This window comes from Littorina saxatilis, linkage group LG4, assembly GCF_037325665.1.
Source record: "Littorina saxatilis isolate snail1 linkage group LG4, US_GU_Lsax_2.0, whole genome shotgun sequence".
NCBI classification, from domain to species: domain Eukaryota; kingdom Metazoa; phylum Mollusca; class Gastropoda; order Littorinimorpha; family Littorinidae; genus Littorina; species Littorina saxatilis.
Window position 1 is genome coordinate 61,899,900 of NC_090248.1, and position 12,967 is coordinate 61,912,866.

The 12,967-nt window shown below is 41.1% G+C and overlaps 1 protein-coding gene across 2 annotated transcripts in view; it reads right to left on the bottom strand.

Moving 5' to 3' along the window:
* The window catches only part of LOC138965305 (uncharacterized), a 64,165-nt gene that overhangs the window by 41,139 nt on the left and 10,059 nt on the right, over positions 1–12,967 (bottom strand). For both annotated transcript variants that reach the window (XM_070337437.1, XM_070337436.1), the window contains exons 3-4: positions 12,798–12,966; positions 7,776–7,901 (exon numbers count right to left, since the gene is read on the bottom strand). In XM_070337437.1, coding sequence (XP_070193538.1) covers positions 7,776–7,901; positions 12,798–12,933 — 262 coding nt within the window. In that variant the 5' untranslated portion in view covers positions 12,934–12,966. The remainder of the gene's footprint in view (positions 1–7,775; positions 7,902–12,797; position 12,967) is intronic.

A 12,967-nucleotide genomic window follows, 5' to 3' on the forward strand; every position in this document is an offset into this window, starting at 1 on the left:
TTTTTCCTTTTTTTATTTATTTTTTTTATTATTATGAAACACGAAGTTTCATTTCATTTTCAAACATGAGTGTTAAATTTACGGGAGTACCGTATCTAAATTTGCTAATGCACATTTTAGCAATAAGAACTAAATGGTTAATGATATCTAGACATACGTTGCCTGCATTTTCAACACAAACAACCCCAAGTAGTACAGATTTTGCGTTAAGTTTAACACGTACACCAGTTTTATCTAGTATAGTGTTTTCGACGTGTTTCCATAAAGGCTTAACTTTACTACACTCATAGAAAAAATGTTCGATGTAGTCTCTTTCGTGTGTGCAGTATGGACAATATTCACTGTCAGACAGTCCCATTTTTTGTAGAAGAATGTTTGTGGGATAGATGTTGTGAACAATTTTCCAGTGCAATTCTCGTAGTCTTGACTCTTTTGTTGCGTTTTTTGCTATAGACCAGCATGTTTCATTGACGTCAAAATTAAATGTATTTTTCCAAAATAAAACAGAACAGGGAGTGGAATACTTCGTCTTTACAATAAATTGCCTAATCAGGTTTGCAGTCATATGGTTCGTACCGTTAAAGGTTAAATAGTGTTGTTCGTTAATATCAGATGTCACAAACTCTGGGTTGTTTCTCAAGTATCTGGAGACAGCGGCTCTAACGACCAAGTATTCCAGATAGAGATTTGGCGAGGGCCCTAAAATTTCATTTACCATTTCAAATGGCATAATAGCATTGTTATGCAACACATCATTCACATATGTAAACCCTTTCTGAGCCCATTTCTGATAATAAATAGCCTGATTCTGGTAGACTATACCACTATTATTCCAAAGACACGTTATTTTTAACGATCCATGCCATGGAGTTTTACTATAATCTAGCCATGTCGAGGCAACACGTTGCCAAAAAACAGACTTAATCTGATGAAAGCCTTTGAATTTTTTTGTTCCTATAGTAGTACTAAAACAAGCTAAGTTCCTTCCAAAAGATTGAAAAGTTCCTCTTGGTATCCATGTCCACGTGCCATTCACATCCTTACTCGACAGTTTAATAAACCATTGACACAGGAATGAGTCTTGCATCACCTTGATATCTATCATATTTACCCCACCCTGGTCTGTGTTACTGTTGACTACTACCCTTTTCACCTTTTCAAATGCTTTCTTATTACAGTCCCGTTTCCTCCACAAAAACCTATACAGTAGAGTGTTGATTTCTTTCAGCACCTTATCTGGCAAGCAGATGGACTGTAACACATACACAAACTGTGATAACAAAAAACTCTTAATTACGCAGATTTTTCCGAGAATACCCAGATTTCGTTTTTCCCAGTTTAGAATTATTCTTTTAACTTTAGCGATTTTTTCTTGCCAGTTCATCTCAATTTCGGGTGCGCTTTTAGCGTTTGAGAAGTAAATTCCTAAGATTTTTTATCTGGTTTACACGTTTAAAGCCAAAATCATCCATGTTTTCATTTCTTTTGGAACCAATCAACATCATTTCGGACTTGTGCATGTTTAACTTAAGACATGATATTAAAGTAAATTGCTCCAGTATTTCTAAAACACAGTTAATGTCTTCTTCGTCTCTTAGAAACATGGTGATGTCATCAGCATATAACAATACTTTTAATATGTTGTCTGCTACGTTTAGCCCTTTTAGCTCTACACTCTGTCTAAAACGAATCGCTAGAAGTTCTACACCGATCACGAAGGCCAGAGGTGAGAAAGGACACCCCTGACGAATCCCGGAATTCACTTCAAAGTCTTCGGAAAGCCACCCGTTATAGCCAATACAACTTCTTGTATTAGCAAAAAGAACTTGGACCCACTGAACAAAGTCTAGACCGAAGCCTAGCCTTCTAAAGGCACTAAGCATGTATTTTTTGGAAATAGAGTCAAAAGCAGCCTGAAAATCGAGTGCTAATAGTACACCAGGTTTTTCTTTAAGTCTGAAATATTCAATTACATCATCAATTGTTCTTATATGAGTACTAACGTTCCGACCTTTTATATAACCCGACTGGTCCTCGTGTACAACGCTATCTATAACAGTACATAGTCGATTCGCTAAACATTTTGCTAACACTTTGTAATCTAGTGCATTTGTCAGTGAAATTGGCCTCCAGTTTGAGAGTTTGTCTTTCGGGAGGTTTTTCCCTTTATGAATAAGGGTTAACACAGCCGCCGTTTGTGAGTGCGACAAGTGACCGTTTTGAAACGACGCATTATAGGAGTGAACAACAAGGCCCTTTAGCTTGACCCAGAAAAATTTCAGAAATTCAGTTGTAAGACCGTCAGTGCCAGGAGATGAGCCGTTATTTAACTTACTTAGCGCCCTAGAGGCCTCTTCAACACTTATTTCACCTTCACAAACTTTCTTCTCCTCCTCTGTCAGACGAGGGGTTTCACAATTTTGCAAAAAAGAATCTGTATCGTTATCAATGTTGATGCTATTGTCACTGTACGCATATTTGTTTTCAAAGTAGTGTTTTTGAGCCTGCAGTATGTCAAACTGATCGACTAATACATCGCCATTATCAAGCTTGATGCTGGGAAACAATTTTGCACTGGCTCGAGATTTTTCAAGGTTTAAAAAGTACTTTGTATTTTTTTCCCCTTCATCAATCCATTTCATTCTAGATCGTGTTTGGGCACTTTTTAAGCGTTCATGCTCAAAGACTTCCAGTTGAAACTTTAGTGCCTCGCGATTACGAAGCAGATTTTCATCAAGCGGTTGTTTGGCAAGTGATGATTCACACTGTGCCAGTTTATCTTGTAAGTGCAAATACTTGTTTTTCTTTAAAACTGCCAGGTTTTTGCTGTACTGAATAGTTTCGTCCCTTATCTCTAACTTAAGTAATTCCCACCGGTTCTCAGCACTCTCTGGTGTGTCTGTGCGAAGGGAAGAGTCAATAAGGTTATTCATTCTTTCTACAAATACACTGTCCTTTAACAAGGCGTTGTTGAACTTCCAGAAGCCGGGACCTCTGGTCACTTCGGAACATTTTAAAGACACAAGCACCCCCCTGTGATCAGAGGAGGGAACAGAGTAAATCTCCGTTTCCAACACACTGTCCATTGCAGCATCGTTCAAAAACACGTAGTCGAGTCTTCTTGCAGTTAGTTTGCCGTTGCTGATTCTTGACCAGGAGAATTCCTTGCATAGAGGGTTTAGCACCCGCCACGCGTCACATAGATCGCACTCAGTAACAAAGTCGTTGAAAAGTTTAACGAGTGCTGGCGAGTGATTTTCGCCTGCGATGATGTCTAATTTATTGTCCATCACTGCGTTAAAGTCACCGCAGACTACTTTAAGATCACAACCACAATCACTAATTGTATCTGAAAGAGAAGTCAGAAAATGTTTAGTGTCAGCTAAGTTACACGGGGCGTACACATTGAAGATAGCCATTTCTTTAGTGCCAATGTTAACTTTTACCATCAGAATTCTATCAGAAATTATTTCTGTGGACCATGCATGGGGAAAGTTTTTTCTCACCAGTATTACCTGGCCTCTACTATGACGAGTACCAGCACAGTACACAACCTCACCACCCCATTCTTTCTTCCACTGCTCTGCATCTTCGGGCATTATGTACGACTCTTGCACACATACAATGTCATATTTCTTTTCCTTTAACATTCTGAATATCTTTTTGCGTTTTAATGTATTCCGGAGTCCTCTAACATTTAAGGAGAACGCTTTGACACCATCTGCCATCGCTGGAGTGAGATAGTGTAAATACTAATAAAACAACTGGTGAAATCGCCGAGCCGTAGTACGTAAGTCCGTAAGCCAAAGCCGGGCCGTCGTCGTTGGGTCAGTCGGTCAGTTAGTCGGTCGGTCAGCCTTTCTCCTGGCCTTCTTCATCGTGAGAGGCCACCTTCGCCATCTTCGTCGGTGTTCCTAGCGGGCTACCAGAACGGTCCCGCTTGGGAGTGAAGGAGCGACTTCTGCTCTGGGTGCGAGCGCGGTTTCCAAGACGCCCGCGGTCAGTTGTGTGAGATATTGAGTTTCTGCTTTGTTCGCTGTTGTTACCCGCAGCCGCGGACAGCTGTTCTGGCTTCTGCTGGTCTCCTGAGGCGGAACCAGAGTTGACGTCAAGATCACAACATGGGTCGCCACTCTTGTGGCCCGTTTTTTTGCATGATCTACACACCACGTCCCCCTGACACATGGAGACATGGTGACCCGTCTCCAGACACTTTAAACAGATCACGGTCTTTTTCTGGTTTTGTTCGCGGTGATACACTTTGGCAGTGAAGAAACTGACTTTGAGTGTTTTCTCTAGTGGGGTGTTTGGTGTGGAAATGAACACAAATCTTCTCCCCGTGAGAAACCGGGTTAGTTTTCCATCAACGTCTCTGGCCCTTTCTTGTTTGATGGCTGATCGGAGTTCTACTCCAACCCTGATGAGGGCAGTTTCGATTTCAGAATCGGCCACAGATATAGGAATGTCGTCCACCCAAACTTTCGTCGAAGGTTTCTCTTCTCCAGTTTCGTTGCGCAAGATGAAGGGGTTAGTGCCTGCGACTTGCAGAGAGACCCCTCTGAGGGAAAGTCCCTTGACCAAAAGAGTGTTACGAGCCTCAGTGGAGGCAGGGTAGATTCTCCATAGACCTTTGATGTTTTGAGCACCGAGAACCGTCTCGCGCCCAGAGACCCTTTCTGCCGCGACACAAATATCGATGCATTTAGCAATAGGTCGATCACTGTCACCATTCGCTATGAAGTGAAGAAACACCAAATGTTGCAAAATGTTGTATGACCCCAAGAGCTCAAAAAAGATACTTGAGAACCTTGACCTTACCATAAGGTCAAGGTCACAGGGAGAATTAATGTGGTCTAAAAACTGCAAAATTTCACATTGTGCCAGTTTTCTGGAAAACAAATTAAAAACAGCGGGCTTAGTTTTGCATGGTATACAAGAAAAAGAAAGCCTTATCTTCTGATACCATTTTGGTTGACCTCGCTTCAATGTCAAGGTCAGAGGAGCCCTTCAAAGTTGAATTGTAGACATATTTTGATGTGAGCTTGCCCCTTTAGCTTTACTATGGACGATATCTCTTACAAACTTAAACACTGAGTGGGGCGTTTGTTAGAATTTCATAGTGAGCCACATCTGGTCACATATCGTTAGGGTCAAGGTCACATTGACCCCTATGAAAAATGTGACCAAGCCGGGTAAAGAAATCCATGTGTCTTGGTAAAAAATCTTAACAAAGCAAAGCCCATGCGACTCTCATGCTTGACCTTTGTCTTAAAGTGACCTTGACCTTCAGGTGACCTTGAAGGTGAAGGTCTAACAACTGAAGCTGGCAAGGACATTGTACACTATTAGAACTGGTTTACAGATTTTTCCTACCAAATTACACATGACCTTTGGCCAAGGTCAAGATCATCAAAGGTCACACATCACAAGGCTATCAATTCAAGACATAGGAAGCATAAACATACTTATTGGCACTTTCTACAAAGAGACATTGTCACTTTTAGTGATTCAATTGCCCGTTTCAGTCACATTTCATAAGGGGCAAAGTGACCTTGACCTTGATGGTATGTGACTAAATGTGGCCCAATATCAGTATATAACATGTGCCCCACACAATTATGAAGTTTGAAAGATTTTTTTCATAGTTCAGGGTCAAGGTCACTTCAAAACATGTATACAATTCAACTTTGAAGGACTCCTGTGACCTTGACATTGAAGCGAGGTCAACCAAAATGGTATCAGAAGATAAGGCTTTCTTTTTCTTGTATACCATACAAAACTAAGCCCGCTGTTTTTAATTTGTTTTCCAGAAAACTGGCACAATGTGAAATTTTGCAGTTTTTAGACCACATTCATTCTCCCTGTGACCTTGACCTTAAGGTAAGGTCAAGGTTCTCAAGTATCTTTTTTGAGCTCTTGGGGTCATACAACATTTTGCAACATTTGGTGTTTCTTCACTTCATAGCGTTCGAGAAAAATCGAAAGGTAATGCCAGACAGATGAAGACGGGCAACGGACAACGGCTGTACGACCAGGGTGAGTATGTACGCTCACTTTTGCTACACATGCGAGTAGCGGCTATTATCTGTTGTTCACAAAACATTCCTATATAATGTTTGGAAACAATGGTTGGGATAAAAATCAACCGTTTCCAAATGTGCTAAAAAATCAAAAAGACGCGTTCTATAACGGTCAAACGGTCCCTTAACAGACTTGGGCGGGGTCGTCTGACGGTTGGCAGACAGCACAAACACCCTGTGACTGCTCGCAAGGAAAAAATAAATCTGGATGGCAGTATGGCTACAACTACGTCGTTTAGTGTAACCATAACCCCTGAATGTATGAACAGCAGAAAAGGCTGTCTTTGACGTCACTGTATAATAAGAAGCACAAAAGGAATTTTTTGGAACTTTCTCTTGGTTGGAGACAAACATGTCCGCAATGCATTCGTGCATCAAGCTATCCATGCAGTCGTTTATTGTTGATTCTTTAGCTCCTCTATGGCAGGGGGGTTTTCACTTTGTTTTCCTTCAATTTCACTATGGGAGTTGTTCTTAACATACGTTTGTTAAGAAAATTTTGGCTGATTGTAAAACAGCTGTAATATACGGCAGTCCAGGTTGTCCTTCAACTGTAAAAATGAAATAATGCTCTTTAAAGTATCATTTACAACAGTGGTGGCTGTTTTCACAAGTATGCTACAAAAAACACGACAATACATAATACATAAGGAAAAGCCCTATGTTTGGTCAGTTGGTGAGATAGGTAAATGTTATTTTTGTGTGACAGTTCTGATGGTTTTCAAAGGGCTAATTCTTTGCTTTTCGACATATGCCCAACTGAAAACGCTTTAGCAACTCATGTGCACATGACAACCATCTAAATAGACTACATGTTCGCAGAAAACACAATACTGATTATAGAGGGAAAAATAACGGCTCTTTTTAAAAGCACGTTTAGTAGTGAAGTACTTTTAGGATTGTTTGGAATTTTTTACCAGCAGACACCCTTTCACTGCTGAGTGTCTTAGTATTGTAAGATGTGTGATTTGAATTTTGGTTTAAAGGTGCCTTTGGTTTGAACACCCCTACCCCTACGATGCAGAAATACAAAGAAATAGAAGGAAATTGAGCCTATTTGGAACCAGACTTTAGTATGTTCCCATGGGGGGATTCACGGTGCGAATGACACTGCGTCAGCTTGTTCATTTATCTTTAGTATTTTCTTCAACTTTAACTTTTAGGACCATGTATGAGGTTGTGGCAAGCTAAATACACAACACGACGACGTCTCGGAAAAATAGTAAGGATTATATAGGGAAAAACAACAGTGTCAGTTAATGTCCGTTTTGAAGGTGTTAGTGGTTGGGGATTTTGAAAGGCATCAGACATCAGGCAGATACAATCCTTTCTGCGTGTTCTGGTGCAGAAAGAGTTTTCAGTTTATACATTGGGGTGACCAGTAGATACCGTTTTACAACCATAGCCCCAAACGACATTTACAGAGCCCAAAGAAGGATTAGGGTCAATTTCAAAGCCACTTTTCCATATGAAGCGCCAACTTTATATGAAAATGTGTTTAATAAACATCAAAGGACTGAGGTTGAACTTTCTGATAAGGGACATTTTAAACCTAGTCATTGTCACTTCAACGTTGTTCTCTTATTTGCTTGGACTAATAGTTGTCTGAATCTTTTTACTGTTGATATGTCTGTGACAAATCGTTTCTTTAACTTGTGTGCTCTGAGGCGCATTCCACCTTTTAGTCGCACGTACCGAAACAGGCGACGTCGATGCAAACCTCCGTATCGCTGCCGATGTCACTGTGCACGACATAGCCACCTTGGGTGTTACACGTCGCCTCTGCTGTAGTTAAGGTGTCGCAGCTCAAATCGTCGGCGCCTGAAAAAATCTCTTCAGTAGCCAAAGAGCTCATCTTGCCTATAGGCCGTACATATGATGGTATGATATGATATGGTATAAATTATATGATAATGCTATGATTGATAATGATATGATGCAAGATTATAATTCCTGAAAACTGTGCAGTCTACACAACTTTACTGCACCGACACGGCACATTACAATTTCTCTCTCTCTCTCTCTCTCTCTCTCTCTCTCTCTCTCTCTCTCTCTCTCTCTCTCTCTCTCTCTCTCTCTCTCTCTCTCAGTCTCTCTCTCCCAGCTGTTCAAACACCCCTGGCGTGTGCACACATGTGTACCATAAACAGCCTCGGCTCACAGCGAAAGTATCAGGGCTTGAAAATCATGAACATGCGCATACATCATTATTACTCATTATCTGATCATACTCATCGTATATCGATACTTTACCGAGACAAGCCGGTTGAATGCCGGCGAGTGAAAAAAGACTGTCAAATTTGTCATGTTCGAGTCAGAAATATCAGATCCTAACTCATCATAATTACTGAAAATACCAAAAGTCAGTCAGCCAGCAAATCACAGAATGTTTATTGTGCATTTCAGTGTGCATGGGTTCATCCATAATTATGTGTGTCAATGTGTGTTTGTGTGTGTGTTTGTGTGTGTGTGTGTTTTATCTTTGCTCAGATGTAAATACGATATTTACAGGGTGATCCATAACGATGTAACTATTTTCATTTTGCTCCCACATTTTTTCTTCCGGATTTTCATTTGATTTGCAGGCAAAGTATAGCAGAAGATCTGACCACCTGGAGCTCTGCAGAGCACATCACAGTGGACCGAAGATTAGGGGCTAGAGCCGGCTCAACCGAGTCTCTTTTTTTTCCACAGACTTTTCCTTCTCCACATCCCAAGAAGAAGATCAAGATAGAGATCGGAGAGACGGTTCTTGCACAGGTTGAAAATAACAACAGAGTGATGTAGCTCTGAAAGCCCTCACCCAGAACGAGATACACCAAAGGTTTCCAGTCAAAACGTGGACGCATATCTTCACCGATGGCTCGGGCGAAGGAGCAACAAGAAACGGAGGGAGTGGGTTTCTGTACTGACACCCAGGAAGACCCTCTGAGACTGTCTCTGCCGCCAATGAAACCCTTTGCTCCAACTTCCGAGCAGACGTGGTTGGCCCCCAAAAGCAGCGGAACATCTCAACCTCAATGGAGAACACACCGGAAAAAGTTGCCTTCTTCACAGACTGCCTGTCTTCACTTCAAGCTCTAAAGCCTGTCCTTAATTGGACGAAGTGGACTTCGCGTAGCTCACTTCGCGAAGCTACCGGAACTAGACTTCGTCGAAGCTTAGACGAAGTCCGACATGCCTGTTATCATTTGCTAACAGTCAGCATATTAGAAATAACTCATATTAAGGACGGGCTTAGCAGCAGACACGGCCAAGAAGTCCCTAACAGACCTGAAGGGGACTCTGTACTACTTGTCACAGAAATCCGCCAACGTGCTTCAGTGGATCCCAGCACATTGTGGCATTCCTGGAAACGAGCGGAAGACAACCACAGCCCAAACCAACCCTTTCCTACCGAGAGGAAAATCCCTCATCACAAACCGCTGGGCGTCGACTTTCAAAGAGAAGACATATTATGACCACCAGCCCAACCAAGATCCTATCTTCTATCCCACTCGCACAGAGCAGACAGCCATCTTCCGCTTTCGCACGGGACACTGCGATTTGAAGACACACCTCAAAAGGATAGGCGTTGCACCATCAGCTCTGTGTGACTGAGGCGAGGAAGAACAGATTCCGAAACACGTTCTACAAGCGTGCCCTCACCTTGAATCCCCCACCCCCCCATCCCACCCCCTTGCGCGACCTGAACTGGTCAAAGATCACAATTTCAGATGTAAAACTGTGGGGAACTGTTCAGAAGGCCTGCGCCAAACTTGCCTATTCATAACATCAGCAGGCAAAAGACAATGAGTGACACAACTGTCAAACGCTGAAGAAAATCTCATCAAAATCTGAGCAAAGATAAAACACACACACACACACACACACACACACACACACACACACATATAAACTTGGCAAACAAACTATTGCAACAAATTTCAAACCCAAATTAAAGCATTAATCCCCGTGTCATTTGGTTTAAACTGTTCTATTCAACGTTTGTGCATTATTTACAAAAAACGCATATTGAGTAAACAACAACAAGCATAATGCTTATACAGTGGTCGCCGCTTAATAAAGCCACTTCTGGACCGACCAAAAATGGCTTTAATAAGCGGCGGATTTATTAACCGGCGGTTCAGGAATACGTCATTTTCGAAAGAAAAAAAATCTTCTCTTTTATTTACGTCACTCAGTCACTTTCTTTCGTCATTTACACTTGTTTGAATCTAAACAAAACTTCACGAAGGATGTTGAACTTTTGTTTTAATTATGTACATGTACGTGTACTTTGATCATTTGCTGAAACCATCTGAGAAAACCCTCCTCAACTTCTTTTTCTTTACCAAACCGCTGTCGTTTTCTCATTGGAGAATCTTTTTCTGCGCTTTCGTGATTTCTCTGAGAAAACTGGCTTTAATAAGCGGCGGGTTGGGTTTATTAACCGGCTTTTTCTAATACATAAGATATAGTGATAAATCCGGATCGTCTGAAATCGGCTTTTATAAGCGGCTGGCTCTATTAACCGCGGTTTTATTAAGCGGCGTCCACTGTAGTGGTGTTTACAGTTTTCTAGAAAAATACATATAAATGGCGGCTTTTGTACAGTTTAAATGAAAAGCAAGCAAACATGAAAAGAAAATTGAATGAAAATTGTACATCAAAACAAAAATCCGTTTCATTAAAACTTTATATGCCAGTTAAGGCCGTTCACTTAACCTTCAGGATCACCTTTTGGATTAAATATTTCTTTTACAGGGATCACGTGACCGACGCTCCATTAAGGGTACCCTCAAAATCGACTAGACAAAAACGGAAGGGCCAGCGCAAAACAGCGTGAACGTTCCATTTTTACATTTAGTCAAGTTTTGACTAAATGTTTTAACATAGAGGGGGAATCGAGACGAGGGTCGTGGTGTATGTCTGTGTGTCTGTGCGTGTGTGTGTGTAGAGCGATTCAGACTAAACTACTGGACCGATCTTTATGAAATTTGACATGAGAGTTCCTGGGAATGATATCCCCGGACGTTTTTTTCTTGTTTTCGATAAATACCTTTGATGACGTCATATCCGGCTTTTTGTAAAAGTTGAGGCGGCACTGTCACACCCCAATTTTTCAATCAAATTGATTGACATTTTGGCCAAGTAATCTTCGACAAAGACCGGACTTCGGTATTGCATGTCAGCTTGGTGGCTTAAAAACTAATAAATGAGTTTGGTCATTAAAAATCAGAAAATTGTAATTAATTTTTTTTTTATACAAGAAGAGCACACGCTCGATCGAGTCACTTTCGCAGTTCTGAATATTATATGAGGCATCAGATGGACAGGAAGAAATTGCTATTCACAACACAATGAGTCACGTTCACATAAAATTTGAGCCCGGTCACTTTTATAGTTTCCGAGAAAAGCCCAACGTTAAGTTGTGTGTTGCCGAACAGAAAAGGCTAGTTATCTCCCTTGTTTTTCTGATAACGTTCGTAAAAGGCTACAGATGTAAATACTTTGATGTAAAGAATAATCCTACAAAGTTTCAATCACATCCGATGAACTTTGTCAAAGATATAAAATGTCTAATTTTTCCTTTGACGCTGACCTGTGACCTTGAAAAAGGTCAAAGGTCAACGAAACCATCGTTAAAGTGTAGAGGTCATTGGAGGTCACGACTAAACAAAATATGAGCCCGATCGCTTTGATAGTTTCCGAGAAAAGTCCAACGTTAAGGTGGTGTCTACGGACGGCCGGCCGGACGGCCGGCCGGCCGGACAGACTAACACTGACCGATTACATAGAGTCACTTTTTCTCAAGTGACTCAAAAACGATCCAAATTTACGTTCATCTTATTCTTCATCAATTTCTGATTCCAAAAACATATAAATATGTTATATTCGGATTAAAAACAAGCTCTCAAAATTAAAAATATAAAAAATATGATCAAAATCAAATTTCCGAAATCGATTTAAAAACAATTTCATCTTATTCCTTGTCGGTTCCTGATTCCAAAAACATATAGATATGATATGTTTGGATTAAAAACACGCTCAGAAAGTTAAAACGAAGAGAGGTACAGAAAAGCGTGCTATGCAGCACAGCGAAACCACTTCCGCGCTAAACAGTCTCGTCAGTTTCACTGCGTTTTGCACGAGCGGCGGACTACGGTCATTGTGAAAAAATGCAGTGCGTTCAGTTTCATTCTGTGAAATCCACAGCTTGACTAAATGTAGTAATTTCGCCTTACGCGACTTGTTGACCTCTCTTGCGATCGACACCTGCATCAGTAGATATAGCATAGCACGCGAAATACGCAAGGTAGCAAAACAAAACAATCTGTTCTGTGTAGATCATTGGTTTGACTTTCTTCGCGTATGTCAAAGTTGCAAAGTTTTTTCCTATTGTGATTTTTTGGTCGATTTTTCATTCGGCCCTTTCGTTTTTGTCTGGTCGATTTTGAGCGGCGGTCACGTGATCTCTGTAAAAGAAATATTTGATACAAAAGGTGATCCTGAAGGTTTAAAGTGAACGGCCTTTAACTGGCATATATAAAGTTTTAATGAAATGTCACGGGAATTAATGCTTTAATTTGGGTTTGAAATGTGTTGCAATAATTGTTTGGCCAAGTTTATACACACACATATATATATTATATATAAATGTACCCACCCACGCGTTCGGAAAATGGTAAAGAGATGTAGGTAAAAATGTCATGTTTAAAAATGAAGTTGCCGTACGTTTTATGCGCGTGTCTTGTGAAGAGACGCTGGCTGCCGGGGATGACATACTTGACACCTGCCAGACAACGAAGCACAGCAGAAGTATGCGCGGCAGCGGGTAACGGATTTCCCACTTTAGAAATCCCATCCTCATCCCCAGTCCACACGCCTGCCTCCGATGTACAAGC